Here is a 26,829-nt window from a genome sequence, read left to right on the forward strand (position 1 = left end):
GAATAGCGGCAGTCTCACCACCGGAGAGCTGATACAGCGTCAGCTGCCGGTCCGTGCCTACGGCGTCTCCCTGATCGGTGGGCCCGGACCGCTTCCAGTAGGGACGACCTACCAACAGCCGGTTCCTTGTCCGACCGCATGACGTCGTCAATCTCTGCAACAAGAACGAGATGGTCGAGGGCTGAGAAACCGAAGGAAAGAACGAGACGAAAGAGGAGAAAAGAGTCAAAAAAGAAATGGTGGCGGGCTCACGGTCGGTGGGGACCGAGCTCAGACCGACATTCACCAAGGTATCCTCGGAAATAAGGCGGGCCACCGGGGGGAGCTGGCCCTCGGCAACCAACCCCTTCAAGGCGGCCAAGCCATCGGATTCCTCCCTCGACAGTCTCGATAGGCCGATCGGGGACTTCATCGGCGTCTCCCAGGTCGCCCTGATTTCCCAAGAGGGATCTACATCGATGAAGAAGAAACGCTCCTTCCAGCCGTGAATGGAGGAAGGAGCCTCTTTGACGAGGCCGCACCCTCGCCGCGCCGCAAAGCACCACCACCCTTTGTCCTGAGGGTGGCCACTCAGGCTGTAGAACTCCCAAAAAACATTCAGAGTGGCGGGAATCTCGTGCATGCGGCAGAGAACCTGGAAGACCGTCAGGGCACGCCACGAGTTCGGCACCAGCTGCGTCGGCGCAACTCTTAAACCCCGGAGTACCTGCACGACTAAGTTCGAAGGGGGAAAGCGGAACCCGGCCTGGAGAATGCCCTCATTGATGGCGATCTTCCCTGGAGGAGGATGGGACATCCTCTCCTCAGGCCCCGGGAGCGTAACGTTGCAGACCTCGGGAAGGTGGTACCGAGCCACGAGTTTGTCTAAGTCTTCGGCGACCAGCTCCGACTTAATGTGGTCTGCCCTCACTTCGCCCATTCCTAATGGCCAATAAACCTACGGTCAGGACGGGGACAAGAAGGGGGGAAAGACCGGGACAACTGGGGTGCACTAGTACAAAAGGAGAAAGTATGGAGAGCCCTAAGTAGAAAAATGGGGTAACTCACCGGAAGAGAAGGAAGAACGGCTCCGAGAGCGTCAAAGGAGAAGCAAGCGAACAGTCCGACGGCAACAACGGCAGCGCAAAGGGAAAACTCGAAAATGTCTGTAAAGAGGAAGACAGACGGGGGAGGGGCCCCGGTTAAATAGGCGGAAAGGCGGGTGATGCCTCGATGACGCCAGAGGATGCCTGGCCGCCGAAGGGTCGCTCGCGCCCCAAAGGCGAATCGACACCATTAAGGAAGGATGTCCGCCGAAATCCTCAGACTGCCAGGTCAGCAACAACCGCCATACGCCATAAAGAAGGCGGGGAGCTCGAAGCGCGCGCGCCTCTCCGAGGGACGGCGGCAATCTCGAAGCATCACTCCCTTCACCCGTTCCCCTTCTGGTTCCAGGCTCGGAAGTGGGGGGCTACTGTTACGGGGGAACTAAGCCGCCATGCTCCACGTGACCGGCACGCGCGCCCATGAAGACTACGGCTGTCCTTTGATCCAGCAATCCGACCCCGAGTCGGACATCTTCGGCTCCACAGCCCGACCTCGAGTCGGCTGCCCTTCGATTCAGCAATCCGACCCCGAGTCGGACATCATCGGCTCCGCAGCCCGACCCCGAGTCGGCTGCCCCTTAATCTAGCAATCCGACCCCAAGTCGGATGTCCTCAGCAACGCAGCCCGACCCCGAGTCGGCTGCCCCCTGATCCAGCACTCCGACCCCGAGTCGGAGATCTCTTGATAACGACAGGCTGCTTCCCAGAGGCACGCCGAGGCCTCCTGCTCCACTACTCCCTGCAACGGCTGTATCCGATGCTGTTCCACGATCTCCTGTATCAACCGTACAAAGCGGAACTCCACTACGCCCTGTCATGGCCGTACCCAGCGCTGCTCCACGACGCCCTGTAACGGCCATGTCAGTGGCCACTCCATCACGCCCCACGATGACAAACCCTCCTGAGAGACCCCCCAGCCAGGTATATATGCGGCTGGGGGGAGAAGGGGGGAGGTAAGCAATATCTTCCAGAGCATTCTCTTGCTTGCTATTATCATCTCTCCTCCTCCTCCAATCTCCTCTGACTTGATCGTCGGAGGGCCCCCACTACCCCAGTGGTGGTGCGAGGCTTGCTTGCAGGTTTCCCGGTGGAAGGTGGAGCGTAACCAACACCAACCAAGACAACTCAGACGGAACTCCGTTCACACCGCTGTGTCAATCGTTCTCGGTTTGGACCACCAGCAACAATAACTATGAGGTGCTGGGTGACCCATGACTTGAAAGACTTGCAATAGACCTCCAGTCAGAACAGATGAACCGTGATGAACTAAGTCCATCCGTCTGCAAGCCAAATTTCATATCACACTATTTTTTTTTTATCTATATGACTAATTGGATGGAACTTGGTGTCTCCCAGCTCCTTCCAACGCAGCCATCTTCCTTCCCGAATCATCTTCCATGGCGCCCTCCAAGTCACCCCGTCGATCACGCTCCCAGCAGCACCCATCAACAAGCATCCGCGCCGTCCACGGATCACGCCAAGATCGCTCCTCCTCCGCCTCAGCCTGCGCCTCCTTCCTTCCGCACCGCGTCCAGCCGTGCAACCATTCCGGATTCGAGACCCCATCCTTCCGCATCCAAGGAATCCCACTGCCAGCAGCCGGTAATCCAGCTCATCCCGTGATCCCCCTCCACGGATCAAGCTTCCGCGTCTCCAACGATCATCGACCCCCTCCTCCACAATCCGCCATGATCCCAGCCTATGAAGCAGCCCAAGATTCCATCCCGTGATCCAAGCCCTTCCGTCGATCCCGCAGCACCCTCCCAGCGATCCCGCGATGCATTGTCAAGCAACGGCAGGCCAGCTCTCTTCTGGTTTAGCACCCCGATTCAGCCCCAGCATCCCGGATGACACGCATTCCTCCCCTAATTTCAGCACCCCGCGATCTATAAGAAGGGGGAGAACGAGAGGAGGAGGGGAGCTTGGCCTGGTGCGGGATTGAGACCAAGAAACGAGGAGGGGTGGTGGCCGGTGGGTCCTAGAAAGAAACAAGGGAGCTTTGCCATGGGGAGAGAAGAGAGAAAGAAATACTCTGTTTTGGGGAGAGAGAAAGAATAAAAAAATAGAGGAGGGAAGAAAGAGGAGTTTTCTAATTTCTTTTATTCCTTCCTTTGATTTTTATGTTTTATTTTGTAGAAGGAGGAGGCACTAGGCTTCCAAACTTCATTTTATTTCTTTTGTAATTGTCCTTTTTATGCAATCAATAATTTTTTTTTATGCAATCCTTGATCTAGGTTCAAGTTAATTTCTGCTTTTTATGCAATCTTTTAATTTCTTTTATGCAATATATGTCTAAGTTTTAATTTAATATTTTACAATTTATTATATGCATTCTAGAATTCTTAACCTTAGAATGAATCTTTGCAGTTCGATTGACGATTTTGATTTATATTCTGTCTTTAGAAATCGAATCCTACTCTGCATTAAATTTCAATTGCAAGTTTTCTTTCTTTCCTTTGTTTATTTCCAAATAGAAACCATTATCTAATAGACTCGAGAATCATTCCACATCTCCAAAATAATGGCTTTCCTTTATCATTCAAAAATCGATTTTGAATCCGAGTGAATGTTCTAATTTTTATGCAACTCCAACCGCCTTCATGTGGATCGACCTCTTACAACCACTATTCTTCAAGTAGGAAAGGTAAGAGGAAAATTAAATTAAACTTTGTTTGTGGATTTTAACAACGATCTGTTTAGCATATTTTTAGGTAAACAAGAATCGGACGAACAGTCTTCATCCTCCTCTTCTTCCACGGTAGCAAGGCAAGGAAGATCCACGTGCAAGGTTCCTCCTTCCTCTTCCTCCATCGCGAACAAGGTTGAAGAAGAAAGGGTTCTTCTTTAAGGAGGTATGTTGCAGATTTTTATCTTCTAATCTATATGATAGTCATGAGAGGTCTTTGCAAGGAGCTAGCACTCCGGTAAGACCCTATCTCAGATGATTAGATCCTCGTGTGGATACCTGTAGAGGCCGGATAATTGTGTGGCTCAAATAGGAACCTAGATAGATCATCAGGCTACGGTGTTCTTCACCTGCAGAATTTTTGAGGATGAGATCTTCAAATTAATTTCTTCTGATTTTAGTTTTAGTTTTATGAATCTTAATCAACCTTCCTCAGATCCTAATCTCTCCTCCCTAATGAATTCAAAGATCTTCTGGATTTGGATCCAGAAAATTTTTTGAATTCTACGATCCGAGGCGCGTTCATGCGATGAACGACGTCCCGTTCGAATTCCGCTGCGAACGTCGCATCGAACGGGGCGTAACTCAGCATCTTTTCATTCATCTATTTAGCCATAGTGCTTAAGAAAAATCAGTATTTTGGACCATTCACATAAAATGCTTTCAATTGCACAAGTTTTATGAAAATATGAATAATAAGTGATATACAAAGAACCTAAAAAGTGTCTAATAATGTCATAAAAAGTTTGCAAAAATTTAGTGAAAACCAAAGTATTATCCCAATCTTCATCTATAAAAGGCCCACCTCTAATATCTCTCTCAAAAAGTGGCTCTAATCCCTTTTCTAGCCATTCAAATGTTTTTTGGCACATTAGTGTTGTTTGTTAAGTTGAGTATCATCAAGCTGAAACATCTAGGAATCCAAGAGTTTTACATGTGAATCTCTCCTTCTCTATAGATGTCTTGAATCTTTGGTCTCTCATTGGAGAACTCCTTATAAATCATACATACTCACGAATTCGAGATGTTGAATCACTCATTTCATTTGTCCCCTGTAATAAAAATTCAAAATATGCACACGACATCTCATAAGGAAATACTCCCTATCTAAAATTAGATCATCCCTTTTATAAACTTATCCTTTTAAATATGAGCTAGAAATATCATTTCAGTTTGCATTATCAACTTTTACTATATATGATTTTTCTACACCTCATTCATTCATGCATGCCTCAATTTTTTGATCTATTGCCTTACATTTATGATGAGAAACCACACAAAATTAATTCTTTTATGCAGTTTTCAATCATTACAAGTGAAATGTGCTGGGTGGCACATATAGAAAAGATTTCATAGAGATGTCTATGAATCCCTAGTAAGGTATATCATATAATTTGATTTAGAAAACATGTATCTAAACCTTTTCCTCTAATTTGTATAAATGGATATACAATGCCTAGCCTCGGTGGCACAAGAAACCAATGTAAACTTGGGTTGCAAGTTGTTACAAAAATATTGAAAACCTTTAAGTTTCACAAACTTGAAAGGTGATCTATGATTGTCATCCTTGTAAGTGCTTCTCTATACACATCTTGGTTAAATTTTCAAGAGACAAGGTTACCTTCTCATAATGTACTAGTTCTTTTATTGCTTTCACATGGATAATTGATTTCACAATAATTGCAGCAAGCTCTTTTTGGCTTCCATCTTCTCTAATTGAATTTAATGAAATGTTCCCAAACATTGGATATGAAAGTCTCTCTCTCTTTTCTTTTTATTTGGGCAAACGTTTGACTTATTTTAAGAGATACCGGTAGTATCAATAGTCGAATGTTCAATATGAGAACAATTAGGACCTCATGTACTTGACATCTAATATAAAAGTAAAATCCATCTAGCACATGCACTTACAAAAAAGAAAAAGGAAAAAACAAATGAAGAAGAATTACCCAAGAATTTGAATATCATAAAGATAATAATATTCAAGTTGGTTTTTAATATGAGTGGCCTCAGGGCAAGGATTGAAAGGATTTTATTTTATCCTTGAGAGTGAGTGCATGGAAGAAATAAGAGATGTGTAAGTCACTTCAACAACCATAGATGGGTCTCTAGATTTTTCTACTTTTAATTTAGATGAAGTTTAGATAATTAAAATTTGTGAATCTTAGTAGGAAATGTTGTGGTTGAAATTTGGCCTGAGGGTGCCATGCTGGAAGAAGCTGAGAAGACGACGGCCAAGACGGAGAAAGAGGGCTACCTCCTGCGCTCCGAGGTACCTGCACAAAGCTTTGACCGGGGATTCTGGTGAAGCCCATCCAATGGCTAAGTTAGCCGGACTTTTGGAGAGGTTTCTGAGTACCATAGATGGCCTCTTCTGACTTAAGAATGCTTGTAATAGCTTATCATCGCTTACCGAAGGCCATTTCTTACCCGCTTTTTATAGGGTGAGAATCTCGGCCGTTACCTGAAATTTGGGATTGATTCGTGATCAGCTGGACATCAATTGGAGGCGGCGTACAGCACAGATATCAATCCCGCGGGCGAAGAATTCGGGAGATAGCTTTTTGAATTTGTTCTGAGGTTCCGCCATGTCGTTCCAAGCGAAAGTGGTCGAGGAAGCTCTTTAATGCGTTGTGTATGCACTCACTTCGAGGCGTTACCTGGTGATATGCGAGGGGTCCGTCATCAATGACCTGCCCCCAGAGGCAGCTGTCATAATGATCGGCCTTTAACACCGCGATCCAGAAAGATCTGCTGAGGAAGATTATGGGTCTATCACGTGGTACGATCTGGCCGCTCGACCATCCGGGCATAGGATCCGCGGGATCTTCGACGGGATCAAGATTGACAGGGCCAAGGTTGGCTGAGCCTTCAGCAGGGTCCGGGGTCGGCCTGGCCTCTAGTTGAGGTCGGCTCGGCCTTCGGCGGGGTTTAAGCTTGGCTCGACCATCGATAGGGTTTGAGACAGAATCGAGGTCTGGCCTGCTCGGCTCTGAGGTCTGTTCGGCTGGAATTGGGTGACTCCACGTCGAAGTAGGATGATCCATTTTGTCTCCCATCAGGAACGATGCAAATTTAGGTAAGCACGGGTATGGGCTACCAAATGGGTGTTAAGGGAGTTGTTACCTAGCCTTCTAAGTAAGTTAGGCAATCTTTTAGGTAAATAAGGCTTCAAGAGTCTAGATCTTGCTTAATGGTGGGTAACAGCCTAATGGTGCACCACATTACCCCTCCAAATGAGGAGCTCCTAAAGATAGAACTAGGATCCTACATCTAATTAGACAAGGGTTGGTTAGGAATAGAAGAAGGCTTAAAAAATGAAAGAAAAGAGGGAGGGGAAGAGAAGGGGAAGAAGAGGTGCAGCACCATAGTATTTGCATGGTTTGTCGCTTCCTTTTCTTATCCCCTTAGTATCAAGCCTCTACCTGGAGAGACCCCAATCAAGAGGAATAAAAGGGGTCTCTCTCCTCGGCTTAGTTGCAAAAGGATAGGTAACAAGAGTAGGTTTGTGGTTTTAGGAATTAGAGTTAAAAAGATGACATGAGGGAGAAGGAGCTCTAGAATTTCTCTTGGGTGAATTTCTATAGAGTTTCCCAAAGTTTTTCTAATTTTTCATAGATTTCAACCATTGTTTAGGACTAGGATGAAGCCATGAAGGGAGATAGAGGGAAGGGGGGTGGATGGATTATGAAGATTGAAGAAGGGGTTAGGATTATCAAATGTTCAATTAATCTATATCACCCATTTTATAATTATATCCAAGGACAAAGATCATCAGAAAATTTTAAATATGTCATTCTACCCAAAAAAATTGCAAAATCAGGGGTTAAGTAAACTTTTTATGTAAAATCGACCATTGATATTACAATAATAAATATTTCTATTTAAAATTTCAAAAAAAGTACTGCCATTATAAATAATTTCGATGCCAAAAAAATTTTTTCTTCTTTCCTCAGGTTCATATGTTATTCACGGAAACAATAGCAAGTTCCACCGACATGCGGCCGGACAATGGTGCCGCACGTGACCGAATGCACCTCTCACACCAACCTGATCTCTCTCGGAACGGGATCACAGCCATTGATCCACAGACGGCTGCAGTGCAATAGAAGGTGACCGTCTGCGGCCACGATGGTACTCCATGCAGCCCCGCTAAAAAACCCACAGGGAGAAGGTTGAATAAAAAGCAGAAGGGTGGAGAAAAAAGAGGCCTCGCACAAATTTGTCCATTACCTATCCCCTCCTGGTCTCTCTTTTCTCAAGATCCAATAGGCCGTACCCAATTACAACCTTAAGAATTCACAGCACAATCATCAGGTTCAAGTCCAAGAAGTTTTCCCATTCGGTGTTTGTTGGCAAGCTTTCAGACATTTGAGAATTGGATGGTCGAAATCCTTCAATGATCCTTTCCAAACCTTTCAAACCATCCGACATCATATCCGCTATTATCCAACTAAGACCAATAAAGTTTCTAACTCAGGCCTCCAAATCACCCATCTGTTCTGAAAGCCACAATTTTGAACCTCCCCAACAACTGTTCGATAGAATTCCGAACAGAAATACGGTTGATTCAAACTCTCATATCTACTGCCCTACCAAGAGTGAAAAGGAAGTGGGAGCTATTACACTCCCTAGTTGGGTGTTCCTCGGTGGTTCAAATTCATTGCGCTTGGTTGTTTCTTGCATCGTGCGAGCAATAAAAGTCACGGGCTCGGTTGATACAAAGCGTGGAATTCACGCTGCTGTGATAAAAAATGGGTTTGAGTCTGAAGTTGCTATCACCACCGCTCTTATAGCTTTCTACTCTTCTTTGCATGAGCTGGAAAGCGCTCGAAGGCTGTTCTATTCGACACCCATAAAAGATTTGATCTTGTGGAGTGCAATGGTTTCGGCATGTTGTAAGAATGGACAATTCATCGAGGCTATTGATACTTTTGGTGAGATGTTGAGTTTCGGTGTTACTCCAAATAATGTGAGCCTTCTGAGTGTTCTACTAGCATGTGCCAATACAAATGCTCTGCTACATGGAAAACAAATTCATGGGTATGCTATAAGGAAGGAATTTGATTCAGAAATAAGCCTTTCTAACTCCCTTGTGGACATGTATGCAAAGTGTGGTAAGCTGGATGCTGCAATGGTAGTCTTCAACGGCACCAACTGGAAGGATGACATATCATGGAAGAACATAATATTTGGATGCATAGAAAATGGGCGGCCACGAGAAGCACATCGATTGTTCTATGATATGAGAGCTTCTTGTATTGAACCTGATGAAATTACCATCAGGAATGTAGTACGTACATGCTCTCAAGCCGGCTATCTGATGTTTATATTAGGACTCCATTGCTATATCATCAAGAATGGTCTAGGTGCCTCGACTTCTGTTGGAACTGCACTGCTTAGAGCATATGCAGAATTCAAGGAGGTGGAGATGGTTCAGGCATTGTTTAATCAACTCCATCATAAAGATCACATAGCATGGAGTGCGATGATCTCGGCGTACTCTCATTCAGGACATCCAGATCTTGCATTGGAGATGTTCAAACAGATGCAATTAGCAAAGGAGGAAGCTAACGAGATTACATTCGTTAGTTTGCTACAAGCTTGCTCTTTGGTGGGAGCATTAGAGCTAGGAAAAAGCATACATGCACACGTGACAAGACTGGTCTTTGTTTCTAATATGTTTGTAACATCAGCTCTGATTGATTTCTACTGCAAGCTCGGGAAGCTTAGGGAAGCAGAGATCTTATTTGGCAAGCTTCAAAAAAGAGATCTTGTGTGTTGGAGTTCCATGATAAATGGGTATGGGATAAATGGGTGTGGAGAAGAGGCAATTCAAATTTTCTATAATATGTTAGAGCGGGGGTTGATGCCTAATGAGGTCACTTTTGTCTCCATTCTTTCTGCCTGTAGTCATTGTGGTCTAGTGGATGAAGGTTGGAAGTGGTTTCGCTCTATGAAAGAGAAGTTTGGTATTAGTTCTACTCTGGCACACTATACTTGTATTGTAGATTTGCTAGGCCGCCAAGGGAGAGTGGAAGAAGCTCTGGAGTTTGTGAACACGATGCCTATGGAACCAGATATCACAGTTTGGGGTGTTTTGTTGAGCTGGTGTAGAGCAGCGCATAGCGACATCAAGATCGCTGAGTTTGCAGCTGAGCGACTAATTCAGTTGGATCCAAGTAACACTAGTTGCTATGTGACATTGTCTAACATGTATTCCAAACTTGGTCTGTGGGGAGATGCTAAAAGAATCAGAGGACTGATGGAGGATAACAGCTTGAGAAAGACAGCAGGATTTAGCATGGTTTGATGATCTTAGGTACCACCTTTAAAGCATGTGCTAGTTGTCACATTTGATATTAATGAAATCAACTTATTCCATCTCCTGCACATCATAACAGCTTACTTTCAAAAGGCTTCAAGGAAGTAAAACAAAGTGCCTCTCTCTTTGATGGGAGGGGTAGCATAATTTATATGATCAAGCTCCTGCAGGCCTTCCTATAAACTCTGGTATGCAGATGAAATGCAATTTAACTGATCCTGTGGGGAATCTAGTAATGAACTCTTTGCAGAAGAGCACACTTTCCTATTGAGAAAGCCTTTTATACTGGGAGGTATGTCATTCCATTGATCTGAATCATAGTTGACATGTATATCAAGTTGGATGAAAGCTTCATGCGAAGCCCTTTGGTGAACTGATTCATAAATTTTGATTATAGAAACTGTTAAGAACCATTTGTTTAACTTTAATGCCTTAGCACATCTTCCCATTATTTGGAACCAGTGGAGCATCATGAGTGACTTCGAAAGGGAATCGTCAAAGTACTGCAAAAGCACAGATCTGCAACAGCAACTAAGTTGCTCATGTTCTTGGTAGCGACAACATAAGAATTCTTGTGTTCTTCACTGACATGTTTCCATGGAGTACTAAGAAAATGATTGACAGTTACCTAACAGGAACTAACATCTCCACTGGTTTTCTTTTTCTTTTTCTTCTTTTCTTTGTATATTGTGAAAAATTAGCTCATATTGCTGACATTTTGTTGGCGAGGCTTCCTCTTTATGTCTTCTTGCTATTGCAGATTGTGCAACAACTTGGATCACTGTTTCTTTTTCCCGGGACATAAATAAGCTCTCATTGGTTTGATAACAATCAAACTTCTTGGAAAGGGCAGTCTGTCAAGCATGTAAACCTGTTCAAACCCTTCCAAAATTTTCTATTTGGTTTTCTCCTTTTCATTGACTGTTTCATAGGATTTTTGAATTGATCGACATTAAAACCTATTTAGATCTTTGTTCCTTTTTCTCCTTAGACATCCATCTTTGTTTTGTACTAGTGTCTTGCACATGCAACGCACATGATATGGTATACAAATTTCTATGATTATTTAGTTATAAAAATATGTAGGAGACTAGGCACTAGGAAGGCTATAATTTTTTGGTCAGAGATAAGATAAAGATAGAAGTAGATTGATGGCTCTTGGACTTTCACTTCTTTGACTTTAAGAACTCAACAAGTAGACTTAATGGGACTCTTATTTATTTGTTTTTTATCTTTCTATTAATTACATGATGATTCTGTTGAAGGCATTATCAGTTGTGCCCATTCAATTAGAAAAATTCTAGCTATAGAGGGTATTTGGGCTGTAAAGAAAAGTCTTCTCTCATCTAGCGATAGAGATATCTGTATATATCAGCCGTAGAACATTATATCCTCACTAGGTGCTAATAATGCACTTTCTTTTCTTTGTTGAAATTATATCATCCGTATTTTATTTTTTTTTGTATGTCCATTCCAGCATCTTCTCAATGCTAATGTTATGTTGCTGACCCTCTTTGTTACTCAAGGTTCGTAGCTGTAGAGTAGCGATCTTTACTATTGTCCTGTGACATGTTTCTGGAAATCTGAAAGTTAATTTGGAATGAAAGACGACCATAAAAATGCAGAGTATCAGTATGTGAGGTTTAGTCCTACACCGAATAATTAGTGGGAGATGGATCGACATTAATGATTGGGTTCGAAACTTAATAGCTTAAGCTTTTAAGTTTAATTGGGTTCCAATTTGTATATCATGGCCTTCTCCCGGTTGCACTCAAACTCTCTGTTTCTCCCCAGCGAGTGGTATCAACGCTGATGGCTTACGATTCTAAAATACTCTCGAAGCTATAAAGCATCAAAATTGGTCTCTTGTGAAAGAACACTAGGCTGATAGAATCGAGTAATAGTGGCCGCAATGTGCTGAGTTGATCCAGGCAAGTGGGCTCGATGAAGCAAGGTGTTTAGTTCAAGCGCAGGCTCAGGCATGGTTCTTGGAAGAACAGACTTCTGTATAGGTGCAGTGGACATATGCTCTTGGAAGATGGTGACTCCTGGGTTTGAGCAATAATACATTGTAGTGAAGAGTGACTATTGTAGGTCACTTGGTTGAAGCGGTATATGGATGATTGACCCAAACTTGATAGCTTAAGCTTTTTAACTTGAATTAGGTTTCGACTTATATGGTGAAACCTTTTCCTTGTTGGACTCAAACTCCCCATTTTTCCCCTACAAATGGTACATATCTTCATATGCCTTTTCTAATTCCACTAGTTTTTTTTTGTCATGTTTTACCATTCTTCCCTATAATATCACTTTGGTAGCAAAGAAAGAGTTGCACAAATATTCTTTTCAAAAAAAAAAAAAAAAGTTGCATGAATATTCCTCTATCTTATTTTAAATAGCACTACTAATATAGAGGATACTAACTGTTCGTACTCTTTTGTGCATTTCAACTAACCATAGTCTTCTGCGCCCAATCCGAAAGAGTAAGATAGAGATATGCCAATTGTCACATACTCGTAAGGCACACCCTTGCAAGCATGCAAAGTTTTCATTAATAGATCATATACATTGCAATAAAATAAATATAAAATAACAACAATTCCGAATTTCAATAATTCATAAATCCATTGTAATAAGAAATATCCAAAAGTCCTACATCAACTTTCTTCAAACTATACTCAAAAAATAAACCTATAAAATGTTCTACTATGAAACTACAATAATAACATTGAGACTAGGCTACGTCAGAATGATCGATTCTCACCTTTAGCACTAACTCCATCCGCAACTAATTCTAATTCTCTATGCCTGCAGGAAAAGAAGAGGTTGGATAACAAGCTCAATACCCAGTAAGTAAAGAATACCTTAACTAGATAATTCATATAATAATTTCAAATAAGTATTTTGCCAAAAATAAGCATATTTATCAAAATCATTTTATTTAAAGCCGAATCGAAGGTATCCAATATTGTTCAAATTTTCAAATTCATAATCATAAGTCTGCATAGAAAATATCATGTTCCTAAGTCCAATATTTCTCTAATATTCATATTCATTCTCGTAAGTACGATTTGAAAAGTATCTTGTTCAAATCAATAGCCTTAAATTATGACCGTATTATGTTCATGGTAGAATCCATATCTATAGTACCATATTTAACCCCTATGGAGTAGGTCCATGGTACTATACTTAACTCCAATAGAGTAAGTCTAAAGTACCGCACTAAACCCTTGCAAAGTAGGTTCATAATAATCAAGTTCTGGAATATTTAGTGTCAACATCTAACCCTCATTGATGGGGTCCATAATATATTCAGGCTAAGAGTCCCAAATCCAATACATATAAAAGCTCTTGTTACAAAATAACATATATATATATATCATATTTCAATTCAAAGTATTTATATTCCATATAAGATCACTAAACAACATAACAAGCCACATTATTGCTCGACTTTTTGGTCGTCAAGGTCCCCTCGGCCTACAACACTATCTTGGAACGATCCATTGTGAACACCATATGTGCTATGGTCTCTACATATCATCTACTAATGTGGTTCCCAACTAGGAGTGGCGTAGGAGAGATCTGAGGTGACCAAGCGCTAGCTCGACAATACTACATGTGGAGTGATTGGTTATACCCCTATTTGATTTTGATGAGCTCAAAGCATTTGAGTATATTTCAAGTTGTACTAATGAATTCAATCTAGTGTTTCAGGCAAATATATGTGAATTTATCTTTAATAGCATCGAGCCTTTGTTCAAAGTCATTTGGCTAAGTATTGAACTAATTTAAGCCAAAGTCTGAAGCTCGAGTCGACTCCGAAAGAGTATGAGTCGACTCTAAGTGTTTCAGAGGTTCTGGCATGAGCTCGAGTCGACTCCGGTACACTACGAGTCGACTTCGACTGAGAACAGACAGAAGGACAGAAAGATGAATTTCAGACCCTGTCACCGAGTCGACTCCAACGGTTTCGAGTCGACTCCGATGCTTACCGAGTCGACTTTCGACGGTTCCGAGTTGACTCCAAGGAGTAACAGACAGAAGGACAGAGAAGTATATTCTGGACCCTGTTACCGAGTCGACTCCAGAAGAATTCGAGTCGACTCCAATGTTTGGCGAGTCAACTCCTAAACAAGCAAGAGTCGACTCTCAGAGGAAAGCAGACTGAAAGGCAGAAAATCAAACAAAGTGACTCTGTGAACGAGTCGACTTCGAGAATACGAGAGTCGACCCCAAGTCAGCCGAGTCGACTCCAAGATGATCCGAGTCGACTCCAAGGCAGTTCAACTCCAAAGACAGAGGATCAGTTTTCGGGCTCTGAGAGCCGAGTCGACTCCAAGATGATCCGAGTCGACTCGAGAAAGAAATGTAGAAAATTAGATCTCTGGAACCCTGAGAACGAGTCGTCTCCAGAGGGTCGAGTCATCTCCGAATATTGGCGAGTCGACTCCAGGTTTGGCCGAGTCGACTCCAGAACAGGACAGCACTTTAATTCAAATCTTGAACAGTGGGCGAGTCGTCTCCAGTAAAGCAAGAGTCGACTCCAGCAACAGCCGAGTCGACTGCAGATCGAGCGAGTCGACTCCGACCCCAACGGATACATTGTCAAGAGTTGCAGACCGAAACAGAAAGGTTTGATGAGCCGCTGCTTGCTCTCTAACTGCTCTTACCGCTTCTTTTTCTTGACCTCTGCTCACTGCTGCCAATGCTGTGACACTGTGCAGAACGACCACAAATTAGTGTCTAACGGCTAGTTTTTAAAGGGGACTGCTTAAATAGCCAGAGTGAACAGTAGTAGACACCAAGAGAGTTACTCCATTTGTGCATTAAGTGTTTTCCATCTACCAAGAGTCTATTGTGAGAAAAGACAAGCAAAAGAAGAAAGAACCGCATTCAATACATAACTAGAAGTCTTTCCTTCGCATTCAAGGCTCTTCCTCGGACATCAGATCTTCAATGCATTCAAAGAGGAGACTCAGAGTTCGAGAAGCTCCTTCTTCCTCTTCCAAAATCTGTTTGAGGGCTTCTAAGTCTACTCTTTTCATATTGTTTAATATTTGCTTGTTAAGAAGCTTTCCTTGTAACTTTTTCCAAACTATTTTCTTACTTGATTCAATCAGGGGATTGAATCAAGGGTTGTAAGGTTTGTTGGTGAGCCAAGGTTAAAACCAACGGTGTAAGGGTTCGATTGTGATCCCGAAAAAACAATCGGGTGGTTCTAGTCGGTGAGCTTGTGAAAACCGACCGAGTTCGTTGTGATCTCGCGAAAACAACAAGTTGGGTTGTGAACTTGTAAAACAACCGGCTGTAATCCAAGGGATTATAGTGAACTCCCAAGTGAAGCTTGGAGAGTGGACGTAGGAGCAAGGGTTAGCTCCAAACTACTATAAATTGGTTTGTGTTTGTATTGGCTGTTGTCCTCTCTCTCTATCTATCTCTCTTCATTCACTTCATCTAGTAACTTAACTAGTTTGTTTGCAATAGATTTAGTTAATTACTAATCATAGTTTTTAATTGGTCGAGATTTAATCCAAACCCAATTCACCCCCCCTCTTGGGTTGTCTTCTTGGGCAACACTACATTACCATGCTCCAAGGAAAAAAAGCCAATGGAGAAGCTACGCATTGAAGGCTTTGATGCCTAAGATGAGCAGAGACAACATTGTGGGGAACTAGCCGAGGAACTCCTTTCGATTCACCTTAATGAAGCGGATCTAAGCAAGATGATGCAGGTCAGTTACCTCGATGACATAGCCAAAGCTCAACTTGTGGATTTTCTTTAGGCTAATGTCGATGTCTGCAACTGGCCGACCTTCAAAATGCCAGTATAAGCCCTAATGTCATTGTCCATCAATTAAGCGTAGACCCAATGCACCGACCTATCTGGCAAAAGAAGAGGTGATTCATCCCAAAAAGATAATAGGACATCGACGAAGAGGTTGATAAGTTCCTCAGCATGGGCTTTATCCATAAAGTCACTACCCAGACTGGCTGGCCAATGTTGTCTTGGTGAAAAAGGATTGACTTCATTGATCTCAACAAAGCCTGTTCGAAGGATTGCTTCCCATTACCAAGGATTGACCAGCTTGTCAATGTCACATCAAGACAATAGATGTTAAGCTTCATGAATTTTTTCTCGAGCTACAACCAGATTGAAATGACACTTGAGGATGAAGAAAAGACCTCCTTCATCATCGACAAAGGGCCTTACTGCTATAGAGATATTCTGTGGTCATAAGAATGCAGGAGCCACCTACCAGTTCCTCATCAACAAAATCTTCATGGACTACATTGGCCATAATATGGAGGTATATATTAACGACATGCTAGTCAAAAGTAGTCAGACTGAGCATCGCATGATCGATCTTGTGGAGACTATTCAAACTATAAGGAAATAACGCATGAAGCTCAACTAAGCAAGTGCACCTTCGTGGTTTCCTCAAGGAAATTTCTTAAGTTTGTGGTGACATAGCATGGACTTGAGGCCAACCCAGAGAAGATCCATATTGTGCTAGAAATGATGCTCCCAAGGATGAAGGAGGTACAGCACCTAGTAGGTTTCATCACTGCACTGAGCAAATTTATGGCAAGATTGGTGGAAAGAGTTTTGCTTTCTTTAAAGTGCTGAGGCAAATCCAAAACTTCCAATAGTCCGAAAAATGTCAAGTTGCCTTTGACCAGCTTCGAGACTAAATTAGCTCGCCACCACTACTCATCAAGCTGAGCCTAGGAGAAATGCTTTATCTCTACCTGGCTATCTCCCAATTGGCATTGGGCTTGGTTCTTATGCAAGAAGAAGATGGAAGATAGAGGCCAATTTACTACACAAGCTGAGCTCTCAGATGCTAACACAAGGTACCTTAAGCTTGAAAAGGTGGCCCATGCTCTCATCACCTTGGCTAGAAGACCTCGGCCCTACTTCTAGGCCCATTCCATCATCGTTCTAACCAACACCCTGGTGGAGTCAACCCCAGCATCTCAAGAGCTGACTCCGGTATGTAGAGTTGACTGGTACATGACTAGAAGTCGATCCTAGTTTCAGAGGAGCCAATTCTGACATGGTCATAGAGTAAAAATAAAAAAGGTTGTCTTTTATGATATTTCAGGAACTGACTCCTTTGCAACTAACAGACTCCCATAGCTAACTTTCCAACATGTTTAGAATTATACTTTTGGCCATTAATGAGGTAGGAGAGCCCTCCAACAGTTAGAAAAGAATCCAAGCTATCTTCTATCTCATTTAAAAGGCTTCAAAGAATTAATGAAAAGGAGTGTTTTGAGAAAAGAATCGAATACAAGAGAACTACCACATTGAATCTCTTTGAATAAAGTTTCTAAGCAAGAAAAGTACTCAACCGGTTGAATCATTGTTTCCCTCCATATTTGAAAGAGCTAAATAGTATTCATAAGCTTACAGCAAGGAGCTACTTGTGCTTGAAAACTTTTCTTGTGATATGTAAGTGATTTGGACAAGTTTCAAAATGAATATTGAAACTTTGGAAGTAGGCTGACAGATTGTTGTAATCATTGAAATTGTGATTAGTGGATTAGAATTCTCAAGGAGGTTTTCTTGGGAGAGGACATAGGAGCTGAATTTAGCTCCGAACCTCTATTAAAATTCATCTGTTTACTTTTAATTGCCTTCACTATGTTTGTGTATTGATTAAATTTTCAGTTTGTTATGCTTATCTCCTGCTTCTTACAATCTCATCACTGCACTTTACCACTTATCCAGCACATCTTGCTTTAAATTCCAAAAGAGCCAAATTGACCAATGCACAACCCCCCCTCCCACGCACCCTAGAAAGTAGGAGGAACTACAAGAGAGTTATATAGTAATTGACTCCAATTTTGTAGTTACATATCTATCACGCTCTGAACCCAGAGCATAACAGACGCTGCATACCTACAGATCAAATCATGCAAGCATGGAAGGATACAGATTAAATCATAATAATCTCAAAGCAATAATTATAATTCTTCGATCCTCAAAAACTAATTTAATTAAGATCTAAACAAAATCTTCTCATAATCAATTGTCTCATGATAACATAAGTCAAAATATGCTAAATAATTATTATTATTATTCAGATCGAATAAAATGTTCAAACTGAACTAAACTAATCTAACTAAGCTAAACTTGAAATTCAAATGATCACAAATATCTTTTGATGATAGCACACTCTCCTAAGTCCCGAGCAATCATAATTCGAAATTTGAAAAATAGAAAAAAATAGAATAATAAGCAATACTAATCCAGTAAGCAACATAATACCACAAAGTGGAATCTAAGCATGCCAAATACATAAATAATTAAATAGCATGATACTCATTGAGAATAAATCAAATTTTAAATAATACATATATCTTTTTTAAAATTTATTATTATTTTCATAAACTGATTCTAAAGATCCAACATCAAGCTATGGCCATTGGGTTGGTTAGATACAAAATGCACAAGTGTTAGATACCACTATTCTGATGATCGATGGCTCGATGTCAAAACTAGTTTCTCAAATTATAAGTCGACAGTGCCAACGAATAATCTCCATTGACGATTTTAGATCATAGCCGTGCTGTGAATATATACATATAAAATAAGTTTCATAATTTACCCAGTCACATTTCTTAACATAACACAACAAAATATTTAAAAACTTTACTATTGTAACAGTAACATGCCTGACCCATTTAATCAAGTATAAAACAAATATCACAATCAAAGATAATAAACTAATTATCACTTTACCAAAGATCGAAAAATATACTTTGAAGCATTAGGTTATTTACCTCTTTTCGCTTCAAAATTCTGCTTTTCAATTAGACGGGTCAAGTTCACCTATTTTAATATCCTTAAAATACCATAAATTTTATCATTACCTTAGCAGCTAAGTAAAGTTATAAATTAAAATACTATTGGAGAATACGATCTTATGCCCAAATCAGAACGAAGGAAAGGCAAGGCCTAGTATGGGTCGTACTCGACTGCATGGGTTGGTCTGAACAGTAAACTAAACAGATCAAGATGAGATATGATTTAAGTAGCTCAATAAAGGTCAAGGGTAACCAAATTCTAGAGGGAACCTGACAAGGGTGAGGTACTAGGTCAGTATTCACCCAGGTATCGGGGCAGTTCAGGACCTCCACCCAAGGGATAGCCTAGATTTGAGCAAAGAGAGTCAAGACTTTGAACTAAGATCTCTGGATCTGGCTTAGAGAGAGAAAGAGGAAGAAGAGAGAGAGTCTCAGTCCAAATTCAATCAGGAGTTTGGGTTTGGTCTGTCATAGTGGCATAAATCATTACTACATCTAGCCCATGGGCCAAAAAACAGGAATTAACAACTATGGAAGAAAATCTTTTTTTTCTTCTCTCTCGCCCTAAAATGGGGATGAACAAGGGTTCTTCATCATGCTCAATTGGGAAAACAGAGAGGAGGGGGAAGGTGGTTAATGGCCCGTTGGTGGTGCGGCCTGAGGTATGGTGGCACGGCCTGCAACGTAGTGGCGCAGCTAGTGGCGAGGTGCTGCAGTAGTTTAGTTGCGTATAAGAGAAAATAGGGGAAGAAGAGGAAAAGAGGCAGAGCCCCTAGCTGCCTTAGGTGGCAGCTTCCTCATCCAAGGAGGAAGCAAGAAGGGGCGAGGGACTCACCGATGAGCAATGGCGATGGCAAATCTCTGCCGACTTTGGTTTTTTTCGATGGAAAAAGAGTGATGAAGCTCGGAACAGTGAAATAGAGCACATGGAGAGCTAGAGGGAGAAAGTGGAAGTTTTGTAGAGGTGGAACTTGACCGAGGTGGCACACCAGCCACCAAAAACAAGAAAATATAGAGGAAGCAAGGAATATCTCAATGGTGATCCATCGCAAGGGATGAAGGAATTTAAAAGCTTCTAGATGAGCATCGCTTAACGGCATATGAGGTCGGCCATTCACTAGTTGCACCGGCCCCAACGACCGCTGGTCATTTGTACCGGTTACCGGCCTCGAGAAGCTCATGGCAGCGTTCTTATTCCCCAAAAGTGGAGGACCCCAACGGCCGCCAGTCATTTGTATCGGCCTCAAGAAGCTCGCGGCGGCATTCTTATCCCCCAAGAGCTGACGCTCGGGCAGGGGATCATGATTCCCTATTCCAATCCCCCCAATGAAATTGGTTGGGCTTGCTAACTTAAGTCCAATATGGGCCTAATTTGGGCCGGAGTGCACATATTTGCCACAAAGTAATCAAGTATCTTCAATAAAATCTTCAGAGAGTACAAGTATCTTCACAGAGTTTCCTGCTGCTGTTTCTGTCTTGGCCTTGTACTAAAATACATGATAGTGTCATATGAGCTGCAGTGCGTCAATCTCAATTAGACTGGAATCGTAAACTTACAAGCTCATTAATGCAGTAACATGAAAACAACAGACTTCATGACATTCCTGGTAGTTTTGAACCGAAAGTTTGCATATATGTTCTCAATCATTGCATAAATCACATATCCACTTCATCCCATCATCACAAAAGCGCTTAAGACATTTTTCTTCTCCCGCATACATAGTTTATGAACATGTACAGGAAAAATTAGAGCAAAATCTTACAAAAAACCATTTGCTATGGAAAGTGGGAAGGTCAGTAGATTTTGCTCCCTTAGCAACTAAAACTTTTCAAAAGGTTTTGCATTTGTGATTTTTCAATAGGCTTGGCTCCACTGCAACCAAAATATTTGCTATGCCTATGATTGTCATCAAAGAAATATTAACATTTTTACTGCATATTGAGAGAAACACATTATATGGAACAAATCTTATCCAGCTTCACAGATATTTGTATTATTATCATTTTGCTTACGGCTGAGTAAAATGATAATAATATAAATACGTATGAAGCCGAACAAGATTTGTGACCTATAATGAATGTTAAGCATTTCTTCCTCGACAGTGTACATAGCAGAAATTTTGGTTGGCAAGGCAGAAAAACCTATCAAAAAATTACGGTAGCAAAATCTTAAAAAAGACTATCTGCTACTAGGATGATGGATATCTAGGTACGATTGAGCAGTCATGGGATTCCAGGAAAAGCACGTCAAAGTAAATCTAACTTGAACAAAACATGACTGGATGTAGATTCAATGCCATTTTGCTTGGGGGCTCTTGTGAGTGGATCCAGGATTTACAGCAGTCCGAATAATAATATCAAATTAACCATACATTCTGCATGCCAAGGAGACTTGTAAATGCTGGTGGATGGCTAGGCCTTGGCATTCCTGTGATAAAAAGATATAAAATCTCAGATCAGGCACAAACTTGACATATTTATTTACATGTGAAGCATGGCAGCAGATTTTCTTTTAGGCGCTGCATAGCTTTCAAAACATCTGGCCTATTGATAGCTGATACATACCAATATCTAGTGGTTCCCCCCTTCATTTGTGTTAGAATCACACCAGAGAAGGTCCCTGATTGTAATCGTGAAAAATATTGACAACATAACACACATGAGCCCTGGTTGAAATTCGAATATCTGTTACGTGCAGATTTGCTTAAAAAGAACATGAGATTTGTTCTTCACTTGCAGGCAAATCTGCTCATGTAAGTGAAAACCCCTTTTTTCCAACAATTAAATATTTACACCTGCACAACCACAAAAAGAAAAAAGAGCAAATGAGATGTTGCATTTACAAGTTAATTGGGACTTCATAGATCATAATAAATCCAATGACATACGAAGGGAGAGGGGGCAGTAAGTTCTAATATTTAATGCAATTTTTTTTTTCTAAAGCTATAATTGCACCTGTCAGTCATTAATTAAGTCGAAGACCCAGGACTGAAACTTAAGGCCAAACTGTATGTTATGCATCAGAATAATTTGACAAGGATACCTCTTTCATCCTTGACATTTGTAAATCTATCAAATAGCATGCACACAGTATCTAACCTCATTTTATAGATGATGAGAACTGGAAAATGTAATAGTGGGTTCCATAACTCTAAGCAGGGTGCCATGGGAGTTGTCATATGACAAGCATAGTCATCAACTGAAAAGTTTTGAAGGTTAGCAAACTAACCACGAGCAGAATTGAGATTCCAGAGTACCACAAGAAAATTTCCAAAAGGCTTCTGTCAATGGTTCCTCAGGATAGAATCAGGACCAGAGGACTTCCATCATTTTTTTTCTCAAAAGAACAGACTAAAGGATCCCTTTTCACAAATTTGACACAGGAAGACTAACAAAGAAAAGCTAATTTGAAAGCAATTATAATTTATCTTAGGAAGCCTTCAGGTAGAGTATTTGACTAAAAACACATTTGAGAAAAGCAAGAAAGAAGATGAAGAAAACCACCATACTACGAAAGCAACAAAGGAGTGTTTGGAAGCTAAGCTACTAAATCCATATGACATCCCACATGTGGATAGGAAATTTGACATGAATATACCACCTGGCCACGAAGAGAAGTGATCAACAAGACCATTTCCCACCTTCCTTTTTTCAAGGGCATATCAAGAGGTTGGTCTAGTACAAGAATGAAAAAGCCATAACAGCATGGAACAGTCAGACATTGCACATAAGAAACGATATTTATTAAAAATATTGGCCCTGCAATCTCAAAGGTTTTGAAATAATACAAATTACTTTTTTTATGTGCAATGGGAAACTCCGCCAAAAATGTACTTCATGAGATTAGCTCAGATACTGTATTAGGAATCCCACCAGTGTACTGCACTAATATATCCAATGTTTCTCAAATATCACAACTACGCACCCATACACAACCTTCATGAAAAATATGAATGTTCAAGGTTTTTATAAACCATCCTCCAATCCTTTTTTTTCGCAGAAAGACGTCATTTTACGAAACTTCAATATGATTTATATCAATCAAACCTATTCAATCTGCAGGACACCCAACATTCCTCCAAACCAGCTGTTGGGCTGTTTGAGATTTCAATTTTTCAGCTTATCTTTACAAGAAGAGAGAATTATTCAACAAATTGTCCATGCAAAACGAAGATTGCATGTTGATAAAAGTTTATGAAACAACCATAACAACATCATCAATCTCCTAGATAGATTTGAGCAGTAGAACTTCAAAAAATATATCGGAAAAATGATCAAATCGCAAGAAGTATTTTGACCAACCCATTAAAAGTGACTGAAGGGAACATTCAGAAGAAATAGCTTGTCTGTCGACCATTCCTAGCAATAAAGTCTGTCATATCACTGGCACTCCAAAAGGTGTAATGATAAATAAAACAAAGACTTAAGTGCTAATTCCTACTGAATGGCACGATTGGTGCCGTACCGGTTGGTGCCTTGCTATACCAATCGGTACCATATCGTACCAAGTATACTGTGCCACACCGGTACTAAACTGATATGCAATCTCGTACCGACACTACACTCTGTACATCTCGCCGTCCCGTATCATACTGCATACCGGTATTATAATACATAGTACCAATACGGAATTCGGTTCCGAGATGGCAAACCTTGGTGTATATCTGTGTACTATTCATAACAATTAATATAGCTGCATATTGGAATGCATTGAAGTGGCATCAAACCAATATAACCTAGTACAAACCAATATGCAGCTGTACAGGCTTATACCCTCAGTGATGACCATGAACAGCTTTCTCCAATAGGAGATAGTTTAGGAACTCTTCACTAACTACATCAGAAAACAAGGATTATATAAACTTCCTACAATAATGAAGATATATAGGCCTCCCATGATAATAGCCCTATGATTAAAACTTCAGAATATTAGCAAAGTATAATGTATTGTTTTTTTTAACATGGTTCCACTACTGACATATATTTATGAAGTTCTCCGGAATTTTTGTGCCATTAATATATATGCATAGTTGAGTAGTCCATATGACAAATTACTTGAAACTATGAAACTTTTATAATAAACAATAATCAACACAGATTTAAGATGATATATGATCCTAGTTTATACCCTCAACACAAGTTTACAGACGATAATAAAGCAATTAAAATTGGCCATTTTTAAAAAAAACAATGAACTAATATATCAGCATGCAATTGTAAATCTCTTTTACAAACTTACACATCTGTCTGTGCTGATGTTTGCCAAGTATCAGCACAGTACATCATGATGAACATGCCAACAGCATATCGGCACAGAGGTAATATAAATATTTTAATCCTTTCCATAAAAAAGACACTGTAGTTTGTGCTAACATCGCTGATATATGAAAGACTTAACCTGGCTTCCCACAGACCCATCTCCCTTTGCCCACAAAATGATCAGAGTCTGTCACTTTCAACAATATGATTCATTGAAGGGCTGGCGGTTTCTGTCTGTCCCACCTTGACAAAATGTTGCTGTCCCCAAACTTAAAATGTTTCCATGAGAAATAACAAATATGAGTTACAGCAATACAACAAAATAGGTTGTGAATGATGTAATTTCCCTTTAAAGTTTCTCAAATTAAAAATAGTTAACACAAGGTCCGCCGTACCGGTACCAGTCGGCGTACCGATGGCGGCCCGGACCGGTACGGTACTAGTCCGTACCGATTCTATATCGGTTCCAGATTCAACGTTGATCCACGTTGATCCCATACCGGTCTGTACCGGTTCGTACTAGTTCCATACCGGTCCCATACCGGTTCTCCAACGATAAGCTACCGGTACCGGATTCCACGCTGATTCGGTACCGGTCTGAGGCCGGACCGGTACGGCAGACCATGGTTAACAACAATCTCTATATAACACTAGAACTTTTTTCTTTTGAGAGAGACATCACATCACTGGAAAAGTTAATTGCAAGGTTAAAACCACAATGATATCCCCAAATGAGGATCATGATTTACCTGGTCGACTATCAACTAGATTTTCTGGGAATAAATTATTGGTCATTATAGTAGCCACTATTAGTCATCATTATGGAAAATATTGAACAATGATGGGAATATAACAGAATTATTTGCTTTAGTCGGTTCTTATACAGTAGATGAAAAATAATGACTATTCTATAAATGCAATAATAGCATTATTTAGATCCCTAATATACATAAACACATATACATACATACACATACAGAATGTAATGGAAAGGCACCAAAACCAAATGCTATTTTATAACATTATTTCAGCTGTTATTATGAACCTTAGTTGACCGCACATGGCATCTTTCCAAATAATCACATGCTTTTGTTATTCTAATATGCTCTTGTGACTTGGTATACTCGAGGTTGGCTCCAATGTGTCTCTGTAAAAGGTAATATTTTTTGGAAGAAGAGGCCGAATGGTAATGGGCTACACAAATGGGGGTAGCATCCCCAGAAATACCCCGAAACACCCCAACCGTAGTGAAGGTGGGAAATTTGCCTGGATCTTGGGTCTAACCATGAAGGAATTTTACCAACTTGATATCTTAGTGCCTACTCCATAAAGGTGTTATTGTGATAAATATCATTTTTCCCACCACTTGTGTTTAAGTGATATAGAAGAAGACAACAAAAATATACTGTATAAATGATGCTAAAGGCATAATGACCACATATGATGCACTCTCCCACCATTGATTGCTTCAGCTTCTCTGAAAAACCCAATGCAACTTCATACCATAATACAAAGACATACAAGTCGCTTACCAAAGAGATATCCATCACTGCACAGATGGGGAGTGATTTACCAAGGACTAGTGTTATGCATGTTAGGATGCAAGTGCTATTGTAAATCCTAACATGTGTTTCACAGATTAAATCTTAGCATATGATCCATATTACATCTTTCTAATGGTGACTATGATTGTAAATGGTCGCTTTTGAGGAAATTCACTTTATCCATGGCTATCCCTTATTATTGAAGGGATGCTTAGGATAATGAGTCATTGGTGCTTTCTTTTTGACTGAATTCATCTCATCTGGGACTCTGTCAAGTATGTGCAAAAGAAAGTAGAAAAGTAGTGAGTGGAGATGCTTACTCTGCATAACCTCACTATCGGCTTTAGGATGGTCCGGCAGATCTGGCACAAGTGCTTAATACTTTGGGGTCTGCCGTACAACTGCATTAAGATTAGTCATTTGAGAGAAAATACCCATAAGTGTTGGGTTAAGCAGTTTATCCACATATCAAATAGTTTATAAAACAATTACACCATTACAAGACATGAAGCAAATAATCATTTTTGACACGTCCAATGATTTTATACATATTGGCATGCAATGAAACCTTCTCTACAAGTGAAATCTACCATAACTAAGTCAAAGTCAGGCATTAGTGTTTCTCAAACTCGTTGTTTAAAATGCCGTTATATTATTTCAAACTAACGAAGAATCTCCCATCTTTTTCACTTCCATATATTTTTCAATCCATGTCATTGAGCAATATGTGGATACAAGCAAACATTATCTGTTACAATTCCAGGAAATATCACAATTGTCAGTTTACAAGACCGTGAGCAATACACGTGCACTGGCTAGGAAATACATAATGAGATATTGAATTATTAGGGTTCCAGCCATAAATTCATAAACACTTGGGATTCCATGTAGTTCCAAATTCTTTATTCAGACAATGGCAGGTCAAATGCCATTACGATGATACCTCTCCATCCCACCAATAAAGACTATGATTATGACATAAGTCACAAAAAAGTGATTTATCTAAATGTCAGGGTAGCTACATGACATCTTCTTAGAACAAGATCATTTACAACTTTCTGTCATATATATAATGAGGTGGTTGTTCATTTCATGTTATCCAATACATCATGCA

General features: G+C 40.8%; 1 protein-coding gene and 1 pseudogene across 2 annotated transcripts in view; one reads left to right on the forward strand and one right to left on the reverse strand.

The window, feature by feature from the left end:
- Positions 1-8,170: 8,170 nt before the first annotated feature.
- Positions 8,171-10,084, forward strand: LOC103721832 (pentatricopeptide repeat-containing protein DOT4, chloroplastic-like). Its single transcript, XM_039116362.3, has one exon. It carries the CDS (start codon positions 8,171-8,173, stop codon positions 10,082-10,084), a length of 1,914 nt encoding a protein of 637 aa, XP_038972290.1.
- A 10,436-nt stretch (positions 10,085-20,520) lies between these two features.
- The window catches only part of LOC103721833 (calcium-dependent protein kinase 17-like), a 40,727-nt pseudogene continuing 34,418 nt past the window's right edge, over positions 20,521-26,829 (reverse strand). Inside the window, exons 8-10 of the transcript XR_016396438.1 lie at positions 26,036-26,116; positions 21,478-21,707; positions 20,521-21,340 (exon numbers count right to left, since the gene is read on the reverse strand). The product of XR_016396438.1 is annotated as a calcium-dependent protein kinase 17-like (transcript). The remainder of the gene's footprint in view (positions 21,341-21,477; positions 21,708-26,035; positions 26,117-26,829) is intronic.

Source organism: Phoenix dactylifera, chromosome 9 (assembly GCF_051530095.1).
Source record: "Phoenix dactylifera cultivar Ajwa chromosome 9, Ajwa_hap1_PhDact_Kaust_v1.1, whole genome shotgun sequence".
NCBI classification, from domain to species: domain Eukaryota; kingdom Viridiplantae; phylum Streptophyta; class Magnoliopsida; order Arecales; family Arecaceae; genus Phoenix; species Phoenix dactylifera.